The following is a 25,655-nucleotide window of genomic DNA, read 5'->3' on the forward strand; positions in this document are numbered from 1 at the left end:
TAAAATCTCAAGTTAGCTAACATTTTGTGGTATTGAAAATATCTTTATTTCGTTATAATTGAATTATCTGGCATTGTATACATAAACTGCATAAGATCGAATCACAAAATTTTTATATTATTGTATTTTTATGTTGCACTATAAATAGATAAGAGTATGATTTTACACCACAATATATGTATGTGTATACTGTTGACATTCAGTCATGATGTGTATTCATTTTAATCTTTGACATTGTAATATTTTTAATCTCCTAATGATGGTTTGAAAAAACCAAAAGATCTTGATCTTTTTTGCTGGTAAGGTGGTTATAAAATTTTTAATTATTTTTTATTTTTAAAATATATCAGCAGCCAATATTTGAAAATTATTTTTCAGTTTTTAATAAATTAACTGTAGTCACATAAACAAACTGATTTAGACAATACTTTAGCAAAATTAAAGAATTTTCATTGATTATCGTTCTACAATAACAACATGATTAAGTAGAAAAAAGTGAGGGGATAAAGAAAACTAATAAAAACTTCTGGTGGAATTAGATTCAGAGCATTTTGTTTCATGGCATTTCCATCATTCCAAAATCAGTCATCCTCAGTACAAAAAAAAAACAAATTTCAGGATTTATATATTTAACCTTGAAGTTTTTTAGTTAACCAATTTGTTTTCATTTCAGAGTTTAGTTTGGAAATGGCTGATTTTGGAAAAAAATTAGAGAATATCCAGTTTATAAATAATAAGGTTACATCTTGATTTTATAATATATTTTATATAAATTTATGACATAAAGATAAAAATAATTTGACATGCAGGCATATGGCTGGGACATTAAATTTCATAAAATATTTTATAGTAATATTTTTATTTTATTCACTACCTAACTGCATTTTATTACCTAATTCTTAAGTTTACACCATTATATAATATTGAGTTATATTTCAATTGATCTCTAGAGTTGTACAGATTAAAATTAAATAAGTTATATGACTTTTTGTGAGCTTCTGATTTTATTTTTAAATCGATTGTTTACAGGTTTATTTTCTAAATTATAAATAAATCTTTTATTCTTGTAGCGTATAATAATATATTACATAGATAACATCAGTTATAGGTAGATATGCTACTCAATGAAAAAAAGGAACTACTGCAGCATTTTCATGGATGGATTAAGGGAAAATATGGTAACACCTTGATTAGAGCAGCACTACAAGTTATATTGTTAATTATATAATAAAAACTTGATGTAATTAAAGTCCATATTAATTACTTAAAATATGAATTCATGAAATAACACTAAGGTTAATATATGAAGATACTAAATATAAAAAAAAAAAACTGCAAAATAATTTACAATGTAAAAGGATTTAGTGAAAATTATTTGAGTATATATTCTTACAGATGTACTAATGCAAAAAACTGAGGATTTTTTTTATTGTATTACTTAAAAATTAATTGAGAGAATAATATTATTTCTGTTAAAATAATTGCTTTATCATATTTTAAATAAATTGATGGGATGATTTTTTAAATGGTTAGGCAAATTATAAAAAATGGCAATTGAATTATAATAAACCCCTTTATCATAAGCAACTTATTGTGGTGATTACAGAATAACAATTCTGTTGACTGGTTTTATAGAGGTAGATATTGTTACTCTGTGAGAATAAGTGACTACTCTTTTTAGCAATGATTGTACATCGATAAATATAAATAAGAATAAATTAATGTATTAATTTTCTAAATATCAGTTTACATGATTCATATTTATGGGTCCCAAGTGAAGATCTGACAAACTATTTTTGTGTTTGGAAAGGCATTTCTAACAAGGTCTTTTTTTAAATGCATTTTCTCATCTTTTAATCGTATTCTGTTTGTCTACTTTTAGAGGATGTAGAATTAGAATGCAAATAACTGTTAAAATAGAATTCAATATTTTTTTTTATTTTTTTAATAATTGCTGCATAAAATTCTATCTGAGAATAAAGTAGACTGATGGCGGAAAAAAAAACTAATGGTAATATCATATTTAGCAACCTATTTTATCACAATCAATTTTATGATTCGATTTGGGGTTCCTCCTGGTGGAGGTGGCCACGCCGGGGGCGTGGCTTCGTTCCACTGGTGGCAGTCCTGATTGTGATTTGGTAATACCGCATGAGACTTCATGATGGGACCAGGTGGTGTTGCGGGGGTTTGTCCACGGCTCTGGGGGTTTGTCACGGCGGGGGTTTGTTCTGTGCAGACTGGAATGAGGTTACATTCCCCTTGTTAGATGACTTAATTTGGTTGACTTATTTGGATGTAGGTCTGAATTTCTATGTTGCATAAAACAGAACTTTGATTGGTATGAGTGTAGCACTGATTTAACTTTCAACTCGTTCGTTTTCTGAGCGCAGTCACGAATGGTGCTGCCAAATTTGGACTAGGCTTCGGTGAGTTAATTTGAGGGAATCATGTTAGGTTGGATGTGGAGATGTCCAGTTGAGGTCTACATGAAGGCAAAATTTGTTTTGTATTTTACTGATGCAAATGACTGCCTACATCGTTGGCATCCCAACCGAGGCCTGGCTGATGACTGTGAGATGTAATCAATTAGAGGGTCTAAAGACAACCTCCAGTAAAGCCCCCTCAGGGCTCAGAACAGAGGGGGTGGTATGGCGTTCGGTAACGTCTCAAGATGGGTGTCTTCTCCCTACGGGGTTGAGATGTATTAACAGTATTGTGTTATCAAGTTTAGATAGTCTAAAAGATGGACACCGGTAAAGCCCATCAGGACTAGGAATGGGTGTGGTGTGATGACCGGGATCGTCACAAGGCAGGTGTCTTTTCCTACAGCTAAATTTTAATTGCAACCACATTTATTTTAATGTGCTGTAATAAGTAATTAAAATACAGGAAGGTCACTATCAAACTACAGTGACTGAGTGACTAGATGAATTTTTAACACTTCAATGTCCTTAATTGTAGAACATTCCCTTTTAACTAACTTTCCCTTAACCAACCTGTCCATTTAATTATCCTAATTGGTAATGATATAATAAAATGACATAAAAAAATACTTCAATGCTTTTTATTTAATTATTTTATTTTAAAAAAGCATTTAGATTGTATATATGAACTGTTCATTTTACATGTAAGCAGCAATATTTCCCATCACTTATGTTTTCGGTTACTTATTAATTCTGATAATGTTTATATTGTTTTATATTATGTTATGACTAGGCCTACCACCCCAATCTCCCATCAACAAGTTATACAAAATTTGGATACCAACAAATAAAAAAATTAAGGAAGATGCTTAGGATTGGTAAAAATGGAGGATATCTAGTTAATACCAATCTCAGTATCATATATATATATACTCATATAGAAGAATTATGAAACCTTGTTATATCGACCTATTAATATTCGTTTTATTTAAAAAGGAAATTCTTAAATCAGCAGAAGCAAACTTAGGCGGAATAAAGAGAACTGGTAGAAAACCTTGGGTTTCAGACGATATATTGCAGCTGATGGATGAACGTAGAAAATATAAGAATGCTAGTGATGAAGAAAGTAAAAGGAACTATCGGCAAATAAGAAATGCTATAAACAGGAAGTGCAAACTGGCAAAAGAAGAGTGGATTAAAGAAAAGTGTTCAGAAGTGGAAAGAGAAATGAACATTGGTAAAATAGACGGAGCATACAGGAAAGTTAAGGAAAATTTTGTAGTACATAAATTAAAATCTAATAATGTGTTAAACAAAGATGGTACACCAATATATAATACGAAAGGTAAAGTCGATAGATGGGTGGAATATATTGAAGAGTTATACGGAGGAAATGAATTAGAAAATGGTGTTATAGAGGAAGAAGAGGAAGTTGAGGAGGATGAAATGGGAGAAACAATACTGAGATCTGAATTTAAGAGAGCATTAAAAGATTTAAATGGCAGAAAGGCTCCTGGAATAGACGGAATACCTGTAGAATTACTGCGCAGTGCAGGTGAGGAAGCGATTGATAGATTATACAAACTGGTGTGTAATATTTATGAAAAAGAGGAATTTCCGTCAGACTTCAAAAAAAGTGTTATAGTAATGATACCAAAGAAATCAGGGGCAGATAAATGTGAAGAATACAGAACAATTAGTTTAACTAGTCATGCATCAAAAATCTTAACTAGAATTCTATACAGAAGAATTGAGAGGAGAGTGGAGGAAATGTTAGGAGAAAAGCAATTTGGTTTCAGGAAAAGTATAGGGACAAGGGAAGCAATTTTAGGCCTCAGATTAATAGTAGAAGGAAGATTAAAGAAAAACAAACCAACATACTTGGCGTTTATAGACCTAGAAAAGGCATTCGATAACGTAGACTAGAATAAAATGTTCAACATTTTAAATAAATTACGATTCAAATACAAAGATAGAAGAACAATTTCTAACATTTACAGGAACCAAACAGCAACAGTAATAATTGAAGAACATAAGAAAGAAGCCGTAATAAGAAAGGGAGTCCGACAAGGATGTTCCCTATGCCCATTACATTATAATCTTTACAAGCAGTTAATGATATTAAAGAACAATTTAGATCCGGAGTAACAGTACAAGGTGAAAAGATAAAGATGCTACGATTTGCTGATGATATAGTAATTCTAGCCGAGAGTAAAAAGGATTTAGAAGAAACAATGAACGGCATAAATGAAGTCCTACGCAAGAACTATCGCATGAAAATAAACAAGAACAAAACAAAAGTAATGAAATGTAGTAGAAATAACAAAGATGGACCACTGAATGTGAAAATAGGAGGAGAAAAGATTATGGAGGTAGAAGAATTTTTTTATTTGGGAAGTAGAATTACTAAAGATGGACGAAGCAGGAGCGATATAAAATGCCGAATAGCACAAGCTAAACGAGCTTTCAGTAAGAAATATAATTTGTTTACATCAAAAATTAATTTAAATGTCAGGAAAAGATTTTTGAAAGTGTATGTTTGGAGTGTCGCTTTATATGGAAGTGAAACTTGGACAATCGGAGTATCTGAGAAGAAAAGATCAGAAGCTTTTGAAATGCGGTGCTATAGGAGAATGTTAAAAATCAGATGGGTGGATAAAGTGACAAATGAAGAGGTATCGCGGCAAATAGATGAAGAAAGAAGCATTTGGAAAAATATAGTTAAAAGAAGAGACAGACTTACAGACCCCATATTAAGGCATTCTGGAATAGTCGTTTTAATATTGGAGGGACAGGTAGAAGGAAAAAATTGTGCAAGCAGGCAACATTTGGAATATGTAAAACAAATTATTAGGGATGTAGGATGTAGGGGGTATACTGAAATGAAACGACTAGCACTAGATAGGGAATCTTGGAGAGCTGCATCAAACCAGTCAAATGACTGAAGACAAAAAAATAAATGCTTGTATAATTTGGAATCTTCCAGACATTGAATGAGCACCATTGGTGCATATTCTGACAAAATTTTTCCACTCTGAGCATTTTGAGCATCCCACTCTGTTTTCTGAACTCAACTCCAAAGCTTCTTTAGAATTCGATAATGAACTTCTAACATAATTGTGGTTACAAGTTTCATGAATTCTGCCAGAAAAAGTACCCTTGCTGTCATAAAACACTGCACAAACACAATGCTATTTCTTATTGAATTTCCCACTTAGTTCTTTCTTCTTCAAGATACCTCTCCAGCTATTACTGATTTTTTCAGCTTCTTTCAATATATCTCGACTTTCATTTTTTATTTAAATTCAATTTGTACAGTCCCTTCTTTTATCTCTTTCACAGTACCAAAAAATATTATGTCCCCAAATACTAACACCTTTGCCTTCGGATGTACCCTTCTGTGCTCCATTTTTTTTTCAGTTACCATTTCACCAACTTCTTTCACTTTTTGCCACTAGTTCTGTCACAAACCTTTTTATTATTTGGAGTACTACTAATGATACATCCTTTAAATCTGTCTATACTTCTGCATTAGTATCATTCAATTCTAACTAGAAGCATCAACCAAATAAGGCACTTTAAAGACACTATTAACATATATACTTGGTGTCAGAAATATTAGGAAACTGCCAAGACTTGGCATAGTTTTTTTTAAAACAAAAACTAATTAGGGCTTTTTCTATAACATTAGTATTCTAAAAAGATTTACTTTGTAGAAAAGATTAAGGAGAAATTAAGAGTTCAAGATAAAAATGACTAGATGCAAAAAAAATATCTTTAACTAAAAATCCAACAATTAAGATCCAATAATGATTTTTCTAAATTATCCAACAAGTCTGATTTCCAATACTTTGGCCAAGATATTTAGAAAAAATAAATTATTATTATTAATAAAATAACAATTAATCATTATTTAAAAATTAATAATAGAACATTTTAACTTACCAACAAGAAGATTGAGTATGATATATGTTATTATAACATAAAATGAACAAAAGTATATTAAAGAAGCTACAAAATTGCCACAGTCAGTTTCCCAATAGTTGTCAGCTGGTGTACAATATGAAGGTTGTATCATACAGTCATGCATTATTTATTCCAGTCTTCTCCAGTAACAATTCGGAAAAGCATTGCCACACCGGTCACTGGTGAACCAAAATTAGCTCTCCTGAAAATACAATGAGTCCAGTAAATCTGAGTGAAAATCTATACAGCAACTACAGCTTATAATAGCTCACTAATCTGACAGTTTTCTGGAATTATAACTTCTACTTTGTAGGTTAAACAATATTAATTTTTAATTTATCATGTTCAATATTTATTAAAAAATAAATTTTTTAAATCTGCATGTAAAATTTTGGTTATTACATAAAAAAATACTCTTATTTATCCTTATATTAATTTAAGACATATTTGTTAATTCGGATGGCAAATTGTGCCTTAAACTACTTTTTTACATTAAAGATACTTTCTAAATAGAGAGACATATGTTATCAGTTTTTGAAGTATTGTGCAATTCCGTCATCAATGGTAATCCCAACATTAAATATTTGTAACTAGATTTTAAAAGTGAGAAAATATTTAAAAATATAAAACATAACTATACGCATCAAACTCAATATAAATAAAAATAAATTTAACAAATATTTTTAAAATGAATTATCTCATTAACTAACCTTCCTATACCTTCTCCATATTTAACTGTTCCAAAAAGGATTGTCCCAGCAAGAGCGTAGAAGAAGACCACAAGAAACATTCCAAATATGATAAAAAAGCTTTTGCAAACTGAAACACCAACAGTAAGCATAAGCATTTTTAATGTTGCGTGCTTTCCAGTTATTGTGAAAAAATGAAGAACGACAACGACAAAGCCCACAGTGTATGATAAGTTATTCTGTAACAAATAGAAAAAAGTCAATTATTTTCCTTGATTAATTTAAATAAGAGTAGTTATCATTTCAGATTTTATCTACTCATTTCCTTTCTGTAGATTTTAAAGACAATTTCATTTATGAACACTCAGTACTGTCCTATGATAGAGCAGAATTAAGATTGAAATCCATTTTTATGTTATCTACTTTTATTTGGATTTGATATCCTTTGGTTGTTGAGATTTAATTATTAGCACTATCAGAAATGTTTGAACTGAGCTTTGATAATATTAATTACCTGACTGTAATTGGATTATTAGCCCCTTTTGAATCGGTACATTGCCAAATAATAAAATTTAAAAAAAACTAAAGCTGTGCACAATAATCCCCAGCTGTTTGCGGAATATGTACCTTGATTTACTCTACCAAAATTAATATACCTTAATATTATGCATTAAATCATTAGCAAATAATGTAATGGGAGAACATTTGTACATTTTAGGTACAAGATAATTAAATAACCACTAAAATTTCAATTATTAACTCTTTTTAACAGAAATTATAGAAAGAAAGAGTTTGGCCTACCACAAGTATGAATAATAATCTGTTTTTACTTATGTATTTATATGAAAACTGACCATTATAAAAATGTTTAAATGTAATAAGGAAAATGTAAGCCCATAAATTAGCAAAAACAGGGTGCACCTAGTAAGCAGCTGCAGGTCAATTTGGCATTGACAAAACTGTATTAAGTGAAATTACAGTTAAAAAATTAAGTTTTTTTTTAAGAACTTCATTTAAACAACCCACTCTAAATTTGCTATTTACAAATGCATTTTTTCTATTAGTTTTATTTACGACATACTAACCATTAATGTTTTGTTTTAACATTAAAATTAATTAATAAATCTACATTTATTTTTTGCTATCGTCACATTAGGGTTACACGATTACAGAGTCATCTATTGTACTTTTATAAAAAAATAAAAAACCACCATGTCGTCAAACAATATGAGTGTTTTACTTTTATAGAAAATACATTTATTTATTTAATTTAAATACATCATAATTTTTACCATTTCTTAGCATTATATATTTTTTTAAGCATCTCTGTACGCCTAGGTCAGTATCTTTTCAAGCTCTCTTTAAAATTTTAAGCTTCATTCAATGAGCAGTTGACGGATGATTTTAAAACGCAAGGTTAAATGGATTTATTCAGAGAAGACTGATTGTGGATAATCACGGCATAATTTAATTCCTATTGGACATTTTTACTAAAAATAAAATTTTATCATAGTATGACAGTTTGGTTTTCCTGATAGTATCATGAAGACGTTTCATTGCTTCAAGATAATATTCTTGTTTATTGTCTTGCCTTCTGGAAGAAATTCATGGTGATCAATGCTCACATGGACAAAAAAAGGCTGTCAACATGTCTTTAATGTTTGACTGCACTTATCTTACTTTTTTTTACCATGGAGATCCTTTAACCACCCATATTATTATGATGATTAAGCTTTTGTTTCAACATCATATTCAAAGTTCTTAAAGAAGCTATATTTTTACAAGGAACATGTTTTATCATTAAATTCTTTACATATAAAAGTTTAGAGCTTATTTTGAATCAAAAGTGAGTTTTAATTAAGTATAAAATAAATTCTCTTACTTATACCTGTTTTTAATCATTACTGTGGCCAGAATTCAACAATATCATTGAATATCTGCTTGAACAAATCTTCTTCCTATGCTATTGTCTGTTCATGAACTTACATAAATACAGATTGAAAAGAAGCTCATCTTATATTTAATTTTATTGCGACATTTTATACTGGCCCAGTATCAGTTCTATTTTTTGGTACAAGCATGTGGCAAAGTTTTGTATCCACAAAACTTTAATTACTGTTAACAGTATGGGGGCTGCTTACTGCATGTCCTAATCACTATTTAGGTCACAGTATACTTTCAAATTATAGTTATTTTTAGTGAAATTGCATCTTGATTTAGCTATTTTAAGACCCCTTTGATCTGTAAAATATTCAGGAACTTTCTTAGATTTTGTGGCATATGACTGTAAAACTTAATATTGAAGATGCATTTTCCCTATGTAATATTTTACAAGCATAAAATATGATTTATCTATTTCAACAGGATTCGAAATAGGATTAGTACAATTCTGCAGTAAACGATTAGTGCACACCTTCCTCAAATAATTTTTCCAAGCTGTATTTGAAATTTTTGCCATCTCAAATTCATTTTTGTAAAAACTGACTAGTTATATAATTTACAAGCGAGTAAGTAAACAATATTATTTTATTGAAAGGCGATTGACTGTCTTCAAACAACATATCTTTTTTATAATTTCTGTATCATTTCTGCATGTTGATTTATTACATAACCAAAGCTCAGCTTTTTGTTATTCGTGTAAAATATATTTTGATATAAAATAGATTTTTGTGAATTTTAAAAAATTGAACCTTTTCTTTTGTATTCATGTCACACTAACTGGAAAATTGATGTAACAAGCAGTAACAAACCAGCCAATACAAAAAGCAGAATGGGTGGCACAGAATATCTATCTTGTTACATCAAAATTTTTATAGGAAAGCAATATTCAACAGTTATTTAAGATAAGTTATATCAGAAGGGTTATTGAATATTATTAAATAATAATTCCCTTCTATTATATCTAGTTGTTTGTTACAGAAGAATTTATTTCCATCAGAGTACTGCACTAAAATAAACTCCTAAATAAATAAACTCCTAACCCAGATAACAAAAAAATAAAAAATAAATAAATAAACCATAAATAAATCCAACACAATTAAAAGTAAAAGGAAACAACAATCAAAATAAAAAAGAAACCGATAAACCTTAAATAGGAATAAAAAAATAAATTGAATAATTACCAAAAACAAGAAAATAAAACTCCCTTCTAAACAACTTTAAAGTAATAAACCAAATAAATCCACCCTCTATTAGGACCTACACGAAACTGAATATAACCCTAATACCTTCTGCTCAAATAAAGTAAAACCAGAAGAATAAAAATAAATAAATAAAAAAAAAAAAAAAAAGAACTAAAAATAAACATTTACTATCTGTAAAATTACATAATTAAATTCTAAATCTAAAGACTTAAAATCTGTCAAATTAGTAAATAAATTATTATATTACCAAAAATCCTTTTGTACCAATTAGAATAAAAAAAAGAAGATAGAAACCAACCTGGCTCATGCTGGCTTGAACTCAGATCATGTAAAATTTTAAAGGTCAAACAGACTTTTCTTTTTCCTGTTTAGTCTCCGGTAACTACCGTTTAGATAATTCTTCAGAGGATGATATGTATGAGTGTAAATGAAGTGTAGTCTTATACATTCTCAGTTCGACCGTTCCTGAGATGTGTGGTTAATTGAAACCCAACCACCAAAGAACACCGGTATCCACGATCTAGTATTCAAATTCATGTAAAAATAACTGGCTTTACTAGGACTTGAATGCTGTAACTCTCGACTTCCAAATCAGCTGATTTGGGAAGACGCGTTAACCACTAGACCAACCCGGTGGGTTAAAGGTCAAACAGACCGAAACTGTAAAACCTACCCCACAGAAATTTTTAATCCAACATCAAGGTCGCAAACAAATCTATCAATAAGAACTCTCCAGATTTATAATGCTGTTATCCATAAGGTATCTAAATCTTAAAATCAAAATAAAGGATCAAAAACACATAAGTAACTGTAAAAAAATAAACTAAAAAAAAAAAAATTATAAAAAAATAAACATCTATAGGGTCTTATGTCCCTCTTCAAAATTTAAGCTTTTTAACTTAAAAACAAAATTCAAATTAAATTAAAAAAATAAAGTATAATTATCGTCAAACCATTCATTCCAGACTAATTATTATGCTACCTCAGCACAGTCAAAATACTGCGGCTATTTAAAATCATTGAGCAGGTCAAACCATAAACAACAAAAGGACATGTTTTTGATAAACACACGAAATTATTTTTTGCCTAATTCATATTTAAAATTTTCAAATCTGCTAATTTAATCATAATTAAAAATAAAATAATTTATTTAAATAAAGTAAAAAAATAAATTGGTAAAGAAAAAATAATTAATCTACAACGAACTTAAAATGATAAAAGATATTAATAAAAAAAAAAAAAAAGAGCTTATCCACTTTAATTTAAAATTTCAAAATGAAAAAAATAAAAAATTCTTGATTAAATCAAATTACCAGATAAAAAAAAACGAATTTCATTTCAAAATGACCCCAAACTTATAAATAATTATTCAACAGTAACATACAATTTAAAGTAAATCTTCATTATTCAGGAAAAAATAAATAAATCTAAGAAATTAATTAACCCCGATACAAAAGGTACTAAAAAAAATTATTATTCTAAATTAAAATTTAATTATCCCTTACAGTACAATTAACTAAATAAAAAAAAAATCAAATTAAAAAAAAGAGACAAAAAAATTTTTTTCTAAAACCTATCAGACCTAACTGAATTGAACAGTTAAAATACATTTATTATAAATAAATAAAACCCAAAATCCGTTCCTAGATACACTTTCCAGTACATCTACTTTGTTACGACTTATCTCAATTTATGAGAGTGACGGACAGGCGAGATATGTACATAATGAAGAACAAAATTCAAAAAATTAATTTAAAAAAATTACTATTAAATCCAAAATTAATAAAAATAAAAAATTAATGTAACCCATAATAACCTCCTTTTAACTGCATCTTGACCTAACATAAATCTAAAAAAAGAAAAAGAAAATAAGTTTTCATTACATTCAACGACAGCAATATACAAGAAAAAAAGCAACACCTTGCAGCTATATTATGGCAGTTTTAACACATATGAAGATATAATGCAAGGGCCCCTTCTTTTGATTTGTTTTTTCTCTTGGTGAAAAATGCTTTGAGCATTATCATCGCCTGAACAGGATTATTTATTTTGAATGAAATAATGTATTTATGTAATGTATGTATAATGCAAATATTTATGTAATGAAAAATGTATTTAGTTTTACCTGTAGCATATGCTATGATCAAAATATCTGCTTTATGACAAATGGCATAAATAGCTGAAACATAGTAATTCAAATATTTGAATATAAACGGATGGCTCTTAAGGAATTGTAAAACATAAGGTATCAATATTTCATTATCCCCTAAAATGGTTCATATGTTAGGCCCTAGGTTAAACTTGTGACACTGTACCACATAACAGACACAATCCACAAGAATGTGGAGCACTGTTAGTTGGCAGTCACAGCAAGCACAAAGGCATGCATCAATTTGCATCATCAGATATCCATGAGTGAGCCTAGTGTGCCCTATTTGTAAACGGCAGATAACTTCCTCTTGACAGTTATTTCTGCACAAGGAGCTCCACGGTAATGGTGTTCTTCATTGGACAAACTTTATTGTTCATAGTAGCATTCCAATCGCCTACAAGGCACTCGTGGAATCTGAGCAAACAAATATATGTTGAAATTTTGTGTAATTATATTTAAGACATTATTAATAGCAAGCAGCTGTGAAAAAAAATGCTGGTGATGCTGGGAAGGCCAAACATGTATTTTCTATTGCCAACCACAAAAGCACACTCAACAGAATTATCGTTTTTAGAGCCTCTGTACAAACCATAGCAGCAGGAATCAAGCTATTTATATCATAAAATCTGTTTTGGAAAAAAAAAATCGGATGTGTTCTTTTTACTAAACTGATATAGATCAAAGCAGTAATTAACAAGAGAAGGCCACCAAGGTGGGTAATAACATGGTTCAACAGTAAGGACTGAAGGCAACTGTATACTTAGAGCTGAGAAAAGGTGCTGAGCTCTGATGCCTAGCAGAGCAGTAAATCTTGGCTGTTCCTGGTATCGATTAACATGCTGGTTGGAGAATACTATATCAAAGGTTGGATGAGTCGGTTGCATTTTAATCGGAGCCATATAGGAGCAATCTGTTTCCGCCTATTCCATAGAGACTGCTCACCACTGTCCACCAATAGATTTACCACAGGGCTTGAGTGTAATGCACTCATGGCAAGATGGATGAAGAAACTGACTATATTGAGCACCTTTAGAGTGATGCCCCATGCCGACGAATAAGCTACACAGCCAAAGTCCAAGCAGGAATGGACCAAAGCTCAGAAGAAGCGCAATATCCATATATGATTGGCTCCCCAATGGGTATTAGACAGAATTCTCAGCATGTCTAACATTTTTAGACATTTTACCTTCAGCTCCTTCAAATTTGTACCCTTGTTAGTCGTTGGTCAATCCACATACTTAGAAATCTAATCTGCGTGCATGACAACTGGTTTACTATATAAATATAGTCGAGAGTCAACATGTTCTCTCAACTGGGAAAAGCAAATGCACTTTGATTTTTCCACTTTGTTTTGTTCTACAAATAAAGGACAATCAAGACTTCTTTTGACAACCAAGATTGTGTTAAAATTCTATGTGAATGTAAATATGAATAAAACAAAGGTAAGGAGATGTGATATAATGGTGGAATTAGATATCAAAATGAATCATAAATTAACAGAATTTTTCTATTTAGGTAATAAAATTAAAATTCAAAGATACGGTGAATTAAAGTACAGTCAGAAACAGGCTGCCACAAACTTTGATGTATAAAAAAATCTCCTAATATCAGTTATGGATCTAAAAATTATAAAGATGTTCTAAAATTATAAACAGTTATGTGAACTGTAATACTTTATGCTATGAACCATAAAGAATAGGAAGAACAAAAAAAGGGATAGAGGCTTTTGAAATGTGTAAGAAGATGATGTTGAAAATTAGTGATAGTAGTATGAAATGAAGCGATTTTAAAATGTAGAGATGGAATAAATTTGTGGCAGAATCTTGTAATGGTATGAACTGCATAGGCAGACCATATGTAAAAATGGTCCGTCAATAATGGTCTGAAAGTAATTAAATGGTAATTCAAAAAATAAGTAGATGGTAAATTATTTAATAAGAAAAAACAAAATTTTTTTCACACACTAAACATAAAAATTCTTTTATTAATACTCAATATGTAAAATTTTGAAATGCTACCAATGTATTAGTTAAACTGCGATTACCCCGAATAAACATATATGAAATTCTTAGAATTGACAATGATTAAATAATTACACAAAAATTCAATATTATCCTAAAATCAATAAAAGAATAAAAACAGAAAACTGGTTTATTTGTTTTGTTTATTTAATCATGCAGAAAATAATATTAAACAAAGAGGATTAATTCATATATTACAAACAGAATATACTTACAGAAACAACAAGGAGGAGCTGTTTGTTAATACCATTCCTGCGATAAATCTCTTAAAATAAATATTCTGAGTAATATCATATATAAAAGCTCGAAATTTTTTGCCATCAGGTCTTGGAGGTAAGTGTAAGGGGTGAGCAATTTTGAGACGCTTTTTTAAATCACACCTAATTTTAAAAAAAGTTGTTATTAAACATTAGAACATATAAATTGGCAAAGATATTAAGTCTGTTAGAAGTAGATAAAACTACTTTAATTAAAGAGGGTGAACACCACCCACTTCACAAGAAATATTAGAATTTCTGAGATTTCTGTCATCAGAATCATCATATCATCACTGTCACTTTCACTAGCTTTTGTAAAGAAATAATAAATGATTCCATAGTATTGTCTTATCACATATATTCAGCTTCTGTTTCCTTAATATTATCACAATACACTTTCCAATATTTTTCATTCATATTGGCCACTTTATTTCTACATAGCCTTTGAATATCTACAATAACAAAAGCTGCTTAATAAAAGTGGGCAATTGTTTTGATTAAGCTTCTATATAGAAGCTTAATCAAAACAATTCACAGTAAGAAAGCTAATTATCAGGACATATAATTGAAAGTGGAAGGTTAAGAAGATCAATAGGAAAAAAGAGAGGTTAGAGAATAATACAGATTAAACCTGATTAAAAAGAAAAAATGGGGCTATTACGAACTCAGAGTTTGGCTGGAAATAGAGAGTGGAGGTGGAGACAGACATTGTGCAAGGGACCTACATCAAGGCAGGGCATCATATTATATGAATATATATAATAATAGTAATATAATAAGGCCCACCAATTTTGAGATCTGAAATTATACCAGATATTAAAGAACAGGAAAAACAGGAGTAGATGAACCTCCAATAGCAGAACTCTTTAAATATTTAGAAGATGAAGTAGTTAGAATTAAGCAAAGGAGTGAAGCAAGGCTGCTTTATCACAATCATTGTTCACTCTTTATGTCAAGGAAATGTTGAAAAATATATTGGGTGGCCAAAAAGGAGAAAGCATAGGTGAAATATAAATTGTGTCAGATTTTATGACGATCTGTTGATTGTAGCTGAAGACACTCAGACATAATAAGGAATGATAAAAGTTACGAAGGTGAATGACAGGGAAGATCTAGATGCTATAACAGAAGAAGGAAAAATTGAACAAGTAAAAAGATACAAATATCTACGGACAATACACACTGAAAACTGAAGGTGTAAAGAAGAGATTAAGGTGATTCTTTCTTTTTTCGAAAGAAAAACCTACTTTGTTGAATTATGGATCTGAACCTGAGGAAGCGAATGGTAAAATTCTATGTTTGGAGTAAACTTTTGTAGGGTAGTGAAACATGGACACTGGGAAAAAGATAAGATCGAGACTTCTGAGATGTGGTCTGGAGGATATGGAGAAGATTAAATGGGTGAATAGAGTAAATAATGTAAAAGTATTAAGAAGAATAAATGACAAGACAACAATATTGGTGACTATCAGAAGGAACAGAAACTGGATCAGGCATATAATTAGGGGAAAAGGGTAATAAATATAGTTTTTGAAGGCTCCACTGAAAATCAAAAAACAAGAGGAAGGAAGAGGCTGAAGTTAACAAGAGTCATAAGGTAGTAAAGGTTATAATGAGACGAAAAGGAAAGCACGAGACAGAAACAAATGGAGACAGTAGTGGTGCCAGGGACTTGCTAATATGCAGGACACCATAATGATGACATGAATAAAGTAATAGGAACATTTTTACTTGAGTTCTTCTTCACTCAACACTAACAATCATAAGATTCCTTCTTTTTAACCCTTTCATATAACACCAGGCTTAAAGACCTGCGGGAAGCTTTAGCTTGATAAAGTGCTATGTACGACACTATAAGCCTAATTGACTTGTAGTAAATTAGCTTACGGTGATACACCACGCTCCTAGACAGCTGGCAGACCAGATGGGAAGAATCTGATACAGGATACAGGCTAATTACACATGTCACAATGTGGGTCAGTATTGACCCACATGTCATGATGTGGGCTAAGTACATGTCACGATTTGGAGAGTTAGATAATTTCCTTACTAAGTTCCTGTTGGGTCAAGGCTGCTTCAGGTCATATCTTTACACTAGGAGGCACAGCAAAGACATGTGCCCATATTGCACACTCTTGATGATGTTGAACACATGCTTTTCATGTATAAATAGGTGGATGAATCAAAGGGCATATGGTGGCATACACCTGCTAGACACGAACAACGTACAGTATGTGCAAATTAATCTGAACAAAGGAAATTTTTTATTTACTTCTATGTTGTAACTGCAATGCTTGTAACTTAAAAACCAATTGAAAACTTAGAGCAACAGTTGGTTGCTCTTAAAAATGAATTGTACCACAAAAACTGACCTCATTAAAGCAGAATATTGGTATGGTTTCATGACAAAGAAAAAAATGTGTAGCACACTTGTTGAATTGATGCCAAATCATGTACATGAAAAGAGAGATTAAGAATAAAGGAGGGCATATTAATTTTACTAGATATTCACAAATTGTACAAGTATGATTTATTTTCTAAATAAAGTTACTTTTTATTAAATAACATTGTGTTCGGATTAATTTGCATGTTACTGTAATTGGTGTCATGCCTGCTAACACTGAGAGGTGGAGAGCTCTCCAAGATGATAAGGAGCATCACTGCAGGGTGAGTGGCTGAAGAACACCCTGCGAGGATGAGGGGCGTCCATCTGCATCATTTAAGTTAGATTAGACCAGGTAGGCTAAGCCTAACTCACTGGGTTGGTCTAGTGGTGAATGCGTTGTCCCAAATCAGCTGATTTGGAAGTCAAGAGTTCCAGCGTTCAAGTCCTAATAAAGGCTTTTATACTTTTATACAGATTTGAATACCAGATCATGGATACCGGTGTTCTTTGATGATTGGATCTCGATTAATCACACATCTCAGGAATGGTCAACCTGAGACAGTAAAAGACTACACTTCATTTACATTCATATATCATCCTCATTCATCCTCTGAAGTAATACCTTACCGTGGTTCTGGAAGCTAAACAGAAAAAGAAAGGTAGGCTACGACTGAATGTGGTTGTACGTGTTCTGTTGATGCCTGTGGGATTCTGCCAAGTTCCTTGCGCCCCTTTCTGGCAAGTGATCCTGTGATTCCTACTATGCTTTTGGTGGGTCAAGTCTTTGCATGTCATAGAGAAGAAGTGGTTTTAGTTGGTAAAAACCCGACACTACTGTCGGTGCAGGCAGATAGTGTCTTGTAGAGATTTCCCCTCTTTGGACAAGTCTACAACTCATTGATTTGGTATGGAATATTGTGCATAGAAACAGTTTTATCTAGAATTAACTATTATAATGGTGTTATAATTTTTTGCAATTTTCATTGTTTCATTGAATAGATCGTCTTTTTTTTGTAAGACTGGCATTGTAGTTTATGTAAAATTTCACTTTAACACTGATTAGTACAAAGGCAAACACTTTTTTTTTTTAAATATTTAATCTATATTTTTTCTTATAGAAAAAGTGTTTAAATTTTAATTAGACTCTATTTCTTTGTATTTTAGAACCATGGATATAATTTAAGGAATGTTATACAAAAAGTAGTGATGGATTCAATCATGTCAAGGGAGAATTTATTTTGTAACTAAGTCAAAGATCAAGACTATGAAGAAAGTAATTCTGATTTTGAAGAAGAGGGTGACAACTCATTATTAAGATGAATATACCAACTGAATGTGAGCTCCTTGTTATCAATTCAGAAAAACAATATTATTTAAGTAAAGATGCTTGTATCTAATGAAGTACTAATGAACTTCCCAGAAATTGCCTCGTTCTTCAGCGCCAATTTCAAGAAAACAGCAGGCTTACTTACCAGTTTTCCAAACCACAAATGTGGAAACCAATCAGTGTATGGTAGAATATTGTTATGAATCAAGGTAACAGATTAAAAGAAAATTTAGACTTTCATTGTTGCCTTAACAACATTCAGATATGTAAACTTATCATATTTAATGACCTACATACAATGCAATTTGTACTAACCTACAAATTAAGTAAATTAAGAAAAAATAAAACACACAATTAATATTGATAGACTAATTGGCAAGTATTACAAATTATGAAGAAAAATTTAAGTGGTCAGAGCCCAGTGTTACTGGTGATACGGTAATGCATTATATGTATTGTTATAAATAGTCATATGTGGAGTAATAGTGTATCACAATGACAGACTGCTATTCATATGTACTGATTTATTATCTCTTTACAATCTAATAGCTATATGTCGAGAATACTTCAATAATATGCAATTTCTTTTGTATTTTTCATGTATGGTTTCCTAAAACAAGTCAAACATGTGATATAAAAAAGTGGTATTAATGGAGTCAGCTGTAAGGCTGAATATCACCTTAAATTCAGAGGAGGTTAGCATGCTGGATATGTAACAGTACATCAAGTCTATGAAGAAGGAAAGAGGAAACCACGTTACTTACCACTGGTCTAATTCAGACCAGTGTGCCTGATATATACTTGTATTATACTATACCTTTTAATCTCAGGAATGGCTGTGGCTTTCTCACAAATCTTTTATCTTAAGTCAGGTTATTTAAAACCATTAGGCCCCAACTTTCTTTTTTAACTTTGAATTGCTATACATTTATAACTTGAGAAAAAGTAACTTAATTAATTTATTAAATAAAGTAACAGTTGAAAAACAGACTCTAGCTGGGAATTGTACCTGAGCTCATCCAGAATGCTATAGCCATAACTCCAACTGTTTTAGCGGAAACATTGTTGTATCAGTTTTTAACAATAATTAAAATTTTTATTTTTAAAAAAATAAATACAACAGAAATAGATGTATATCAATAATAGGAATGCTGGAGATAGACAAACATTATTTCCAACAGCCAATTTACACAGATGTAAATGGTTATATATACATTATTTTCTAAACAATTGTTTTAACAGTAATATAAACAAACCTGAATAGGAGACAAACTATGCAACAGAAATAAATAACATGAAAAGAGGCTAACATAAACAGATATTAAGTGTTAAATTTCCAATCCAGGTATCGATCACCTATATAGCTGCTTCTCTTATACAGACAAAATCAGCCTGCATAAGATGGATTTAAATGTATTTACGTTAAAATACATAAAACATAATATGTAAATATTATGCTTACATTAAACAGGTGAAATTCATGCTGAGATATCTCCACATTCATTATATAATAAGTACAATAGTAGTATTGAGAGTCAGAAAAATAATATTTTATAAATAAATGATTTTACAATGAAAAATAAATCAAACATGTTACATATGTTTAAAAATAAAAATATTCTTGCCTTTCAACAAATAAACAAATTTTGATGTTAAAATTCACGGAGTTAGAAGACTGATCAAGAAAACAAAATACTTAAAAAGTTCATTAAACATTTTATACCGTATGTAGTCAGAAACTATGAAAATAGTTTTGCATGTTAGACTACTCTGAACAACTATAACAAGTTAAAATATTTGCTGTGAATTATTGCCAGGTAAAAAACATAAAATATGTTCATCGCTAAATACCTGCATGGTTGAATAAAAAAAAAAAAAAAAAAAAAACAGTTATTTTTATATCAGAACTAATAAACATAAATACAAACCATCTTCTTTGATCCACTGTTAGAAGAGCAGTACCTTTATTTTCAGAATAGTTGGCAATTACTACACCAACAAATAATGTCAGACCAATCATACATCCAAGAAATATGTAGACATGGATATATATTGCATGTACCTGTTAAAAATTGAAAGCGATTAATCTACTTTTTCTGTTATGGGGGTAATGGAAAGAATATTTTCAAATATTCATAAAACAATAAATAAAAATTATAATCTTTTTTCTTACATCACTTTCAAAAAAATAAATAAATATTTTCCTCCAATAAAATCTTATAAAAAATATCACTCAATTGGAGTTTAATTTTAGCAGTTATGAGCATGAATGTATGTATCTTATATAAATAAAGGTAAAAAAAAAAAAAAACAGTTTAATATTGAAGATAGTTCATACAACAGTTAATACATATTTAACTTTCAGCAAACAAATCAACCATACATTTAATTTTCCTTCACAACAATTTTTAAAAAAATCTGATAATGTAGTTGCAAAAATGTTCAAGCCGTATTAAATAACTCTATTATTATCATACAGCCCTATATTAAATAACCTTGTTTTTAAAATTAATACTTTGAAAATGTTTTAGAGGAGAATTTTCAATATTTTGTTTAATAGTAAATAATATGATTATGTAATAAAAGGAAAAGACATGTCTTATATTTTGGTAGAAATAAAAAAATACTGACCTGTTGTGTACAAATTCCCTTCCGCAAGACCCAAGAGAGATCCATTTTTTCTGACCACCAGTTCACTCTTATTTATATTTCAACTAACCTAACTTACAGCACTAATTTCCCCATGAAGAAGGTTGATGTTGATATTTTGGTTGAGCCCACTACAATTTTAAGGCTAATATGTTTAAACAACCTAATTTTTAAAGCTCTTCAATCTGTTCTTAGCTACTATTCAGTTGTAAAATTCTATTAAACAATACATCCTGCCCCGACAATTATCTCTTTGTCTTATCCTTGATTTTTTATTTCTTTTGATGCTACTCTTGCTATAAGCAATATTTTTAATCAGAAAAACAATGGAGATTTTAAATGATCAGATGATTGTCCAATGTAGTGATTCAGTTCTAAGGTTAAACCAAATACTTCTCTATTTAATTGTGATTTTTATAAATAGATAGTGTCGGGGTGGAGTAGACAATCAATCTTCCTATAAGGGAATGGCTGAATCAGTTATTCATTACCAATAGCTCATAATTATTTCTATCCTCATTTAGGTCTGATGATTCATGGATATACTAACAAACAACAGACACTCCCGTAATTCAAACAAGTCCACAACTGCCTACAAGTCTTGACTAAAAAAAGGTACTACATAAACGGAAACTTCTAGGTCTAATGTGAATCAATCTAATATAACATGTCAAAAAAATAAAAAACCTTTAAGATTTTAAGGAAGCTTTTCTATTTTGGAGATGTAGGATACAGTAAGTCTTTTCAAACGCTTCTTATAATACAATAATTAAAAATAATAAGCTTTAAATACTTTTAAAAAATAATAAGGTGAAGTTTCGATCAAAGTGGACCTGGGTTGAGGTAATACTCACTCAATACCAAGACAGCCAAAACACTTACTACTTTTCACAAAAATTATTAAATACTCCTGAAAAAAAATTAAACATTTTTTTTTTAAATTAGCCTCTCTCCTGGATCCAAAGAAGGAGTGTGTCCCTGCAGCTCCTACACCATTCTACATGTATTCTGGTTAGAATAGAAAAAATTTAATTTCTGAATATTTAGATTAATTTTTTTTTGATCAGACAAGTGGGGTGGAGGAGTAGAAGTAGGAGGAAAGGAGAATTTTTCAATTTTTTTTTTATGTTATTAATCTCAAAGTTTCTGGAAGTTTCATCAAATTCTTTTATCAACCTTAAAGCCAAGTAGGGCTTTTATTCCAGTAAGTTAAAGACTGCCACTAAAGATTTACTCACAGACTTAATTTCACAATCATGAAATGAAGTCTCCTAAACTTAACTCCTGACATCTATTTATGTAAAATTTTCAATAAATATTTAAAAAATGAAGCTCTAATTCAAGGAAAATGAACCTGTTCTAATATAGGAATTCCCCATTCTTCTTTATTTTTTCAACTTCTTTTTAAATTTTTAATACATCTGAGATTGATTTTTAGAATATTAGACACAATTAGATTACCAAATATTTATTGGGATTATGACCTTCTCAACAAAATACTAACCAAGTTTATTTTGATATTACATGGAACAATAATATTTAACTAATTTTCATCGCCAAATTAGATACACTGCTGAATTTTTCAAAAGTAGTCAGGTTTATCATACAATTCAGTAATACATTAATAATTACTTACTATTCATTTTATATGTTTAACATGTAAAATTTGATATAAAATGTAATCTTATTATTGAACTTTTCTTTTTTACTTTCATAGTTTACATCATTATATACTATTATTACATTTTCCTTTAACAGAAGTTGATACCACAAAAATAAATACACAGCTAATACACAGTTTTCATTCAGACAATAATATTAAAAATAAGCTATGCATTGTTGAATAGATGAGACACATTATTAGAAAATAAATAGAATGACAAATAATTTTTAATAATTATTTACAAGAAGAATTAAATAGAATAAATAAGCAGTTTGTACTTACAAAAAAAATTCCACATCATTGAAAAATTTGACATAATCAATTTTGAAGGCTGGCTTTAAAGTCGAGCTGTTTTTCACTCTATGACAATATGTATTTAAGATGTCTTTTTAGTGATAATTGAAAATAATATTATGATCAAACAATTTGTTAATAGAAATTTGAAATGTTATATAACATGACAAAAATAGAACTGACCTAATTTATCTAACAAAGAACATTACATTTTTTACGACGGCACATACCTTCTATCTGCATAATTAAAATTGCATACATATACAGTGAAACTCCCCTGGGAAGGACACTTCCCAGTAGTAGACTTATCTAATACCAGACACTTTTAGAGTCCCCGGTAGTTTTTTAGTGAAGTTAATTGATAAAATAATTCTTAATAATGAACACAGACAAGGAATTTACCTACAAAAAATATTCAATCAATTATGAAAAATGGATAGCGGGAATAAAAAAATTGCAATTTTCACAGTTTTATTTCATACTCAAGTGTGACTAATTTATTTATCTGTTGTGAATTGCATCACTTCGTGCCTAGATGCTGATGTTATGATTTCAATCATTTCATGTATTCATCATCATCAGTTGATGTGCGTGTGTATACTAGTCATTGTTACGGTATAGAACTGTATTATTTTTTGTAGCTCTTATTATTAGCTCTATTTTCTACACATACTTTACTATATGTTCAATTTTGTATATTTTATAAAAATCGTTACAACCATTGATACCACAACTTAAAATATCTCAAAATTGTAAATGCTTGACATTAAAAAAAACGTAGCAGTTATAAATGTCTACGAAAAAGAAAATTAAGAAAAGAAAAGGAAATTGCAGAAAACTCTGTTATGGTGAGTTTAAAGCATCAGGGGGTTGGTTAGATAAACTCTGAATTCGATATAATGCTTCATATAAAAACGTTTACGGTGAAGCTGTAGATCAGAATTTGGTGTGCGAGTGTAAGAAAAAGTTAAATGAAATATGCACGAGTTATAATGAAAGAAACATTTTTAATTGTGATGAGACTGGTATTTATTTCCAGGCTTTGCCCATTGAAATATGTTTGAAAGAGGAATAATGCACAGAGGGAAAGATATCAAAAAGACTGACTGCTTTGTTGGCTGAGAATATGTCAGGTGAATTTGAAAAACCACTAATAATTGGTTACTGAAGGTGACCTTGGTCTACAGCCCTCACCCCCTTGACCTTTTATATTGAAAATTTAATGACATTAATGTCCCTTATACAGAAGTAATCTGACAAAGTTTGGTCAAAACCGGTCCAGCAGGTCTGGAGACCTTAACTATGCTAAATCTCGTGATACTGAGGGTGACCTTGCACTACAGACTCATTCTCTTGACCTTTTAAGCTGAAGATTTAATAGCATCAATTTTTACTTTCCAGACTGGAAAGTAAAAATAGTACTAGACTGGAAAGTAAAAATTCATGTGGACAAATGCCTTACTTTGATTCATTTTCTCTTTGTCCTCCAATTTGTGTGTTTTCAATAAGGATTTATAACTTAAAAATAGATTGAGATGTTCTAATAAAATCTGGTTTACATGCACCGTACAATATCTTCAACAAAATAAATAATTTTGAACATTTTACCTTTGAAAAAGCAAAATGGCAGTCATTTTAATTTTTTAATCATTAATATCTTTGTAAATATTAATTTTATCAAATTATATTGATTAGATAAAATATAAGGCCTCTTATTGTGAACACCTCATTTGTTTAAATTAGTTGATGAATAGCTGAAATTGTTAGAGGATCATACAAATTATGCAGACTCACAATTTTATGTCTGTTTTCACTTAAGAGTATTAATAATTAATTTTAATTTAATGAACTTATTTCATTTATTTTGATGTTCTGAGTTCTACAAGTCTGGGCAACATCTTCTGGGACATTTTGTAAGTGTAGCTTTAAAAAAAGGAAGAAAAAATCTTTGTTGGTTTTTTTAATATAATATATAATATTTTTGAATAATGCAATTTTTTTTTTTTTTTTTTACTTTTAAGACCATAATGGATCACTTTAGTTCTTTTTTTGGCAAGTTCTTTCTTTTCTTGCTGATTTGTTGTTTTTCAGCTTTTCTTTTTTGCCAGTAATTTCTAAGGGTTCAGATCTTCTTGCCCTTTCTTGTTCAGAGTAAACCCGGCTTATTGTTTTGTTGGGTTTTGATAGGAATCTTGTTTCTTTATTTTTTAATTTCTCATAGTTTCCGGTTTTCGTTTTTAGGTTTTCACGGGTTATGTCTAATTCCTCCATGTCTTTCTGTACTTCGTATAACCAGTTCGGTGTGCTTTTCTTGTTCCAGAAAAGTTCGATTGTCCGTCTGATAAGTCTGGTCTCTTCCATTCTGAAAATATGCCCTAGAAAGGAAATTCTCTTCTTTCTAAATTTATTAGTTATCGGGATGATCGTTTTGTAAATAGATTCGTCTGGAATAATTCTCCAAATCCCGTCTTTTTTCATGTTTTTCCTGATGCATTGTTGTAGAATCTGTCTTTCAATCTTTTCCTGTTTGTCGGTAAACCTTGTCTGGTACGGTCCAAATATGGTTTCGCATCCGTAAAGTATTTCTGGTTGGATAACTGAGTTATAATGTCTTGTTTTTGTGTTTATGGACATGCATTTTTTGTTACAGATGTTTTGTGTTTTTATTGTGGCTTTGATGAG

The 25,655-nt window shown here is 30.1% G+C and overlaps 1 protein-coding gene across 3 annotated transcripts; it reads right to left on the reverse strand.

Annotated features, from left to right (window-relative positions):
* Positions 1 to 6,373: 6,373 nt before the first annotated feature.
* LOC142320834 (sodium leak channel NALCN-like) lies at positions 6,374 to 20,427 on the reverse strand. 3 transcript variants are annotated; one of them, XM_075358811.1, is made up of 4 exons: positions 20,296 to 20,427; positions 14,613 to 14,777; positions 7,103 to 7,320; positions 6,374 to 6,594 (listed from the first exon to the last, which is right to left on the reverse strand). In XM_075358811.1, the coding sequence occupies exons 3-4, from the start codon at positions 7,237 to 7,239 to the stop codon at positions 6,516 to 6,518; spliced, it is 216 nt and encodes a 71-aa protein (XP_075214926.1). In that variant the 5' UTR covers positions 7,240 to 7,320; positions 14,613 to 14,777; positions 20,296 to 20,427; the 3' UTR covers positions 6,374 to 6,515. The 3 variants fall into 2 exon arrangements, 2 of the variants coding, with proteins under 2 accessions (XP_075214926.1, XP_075214925.1); XM_075358810.1 differs by lacking the exons at positions 6,374 to 6,594; positions 7,103 to 7,320 and adding an exon at positions 10,904 to 10,994.
* Positions 20,428 to 25,655: the final 5,228 nt, after the last annotated feature.

Source organism: Lycorma delicatula, chromosome 3, assembly GCF_047948215.1.
Source record: "Lycorma delicatula isolate Av1 chromosome 3, ASM4794821v1, whole genome shotgun sequence".
In the NCBI taxonomy this organism is placed as follows: Eukaryota; Metazoa; Arthropoda; class Insecta; order Hemiptera; family Fulgoridae; genus Lycorma; species Lycorma delicatula.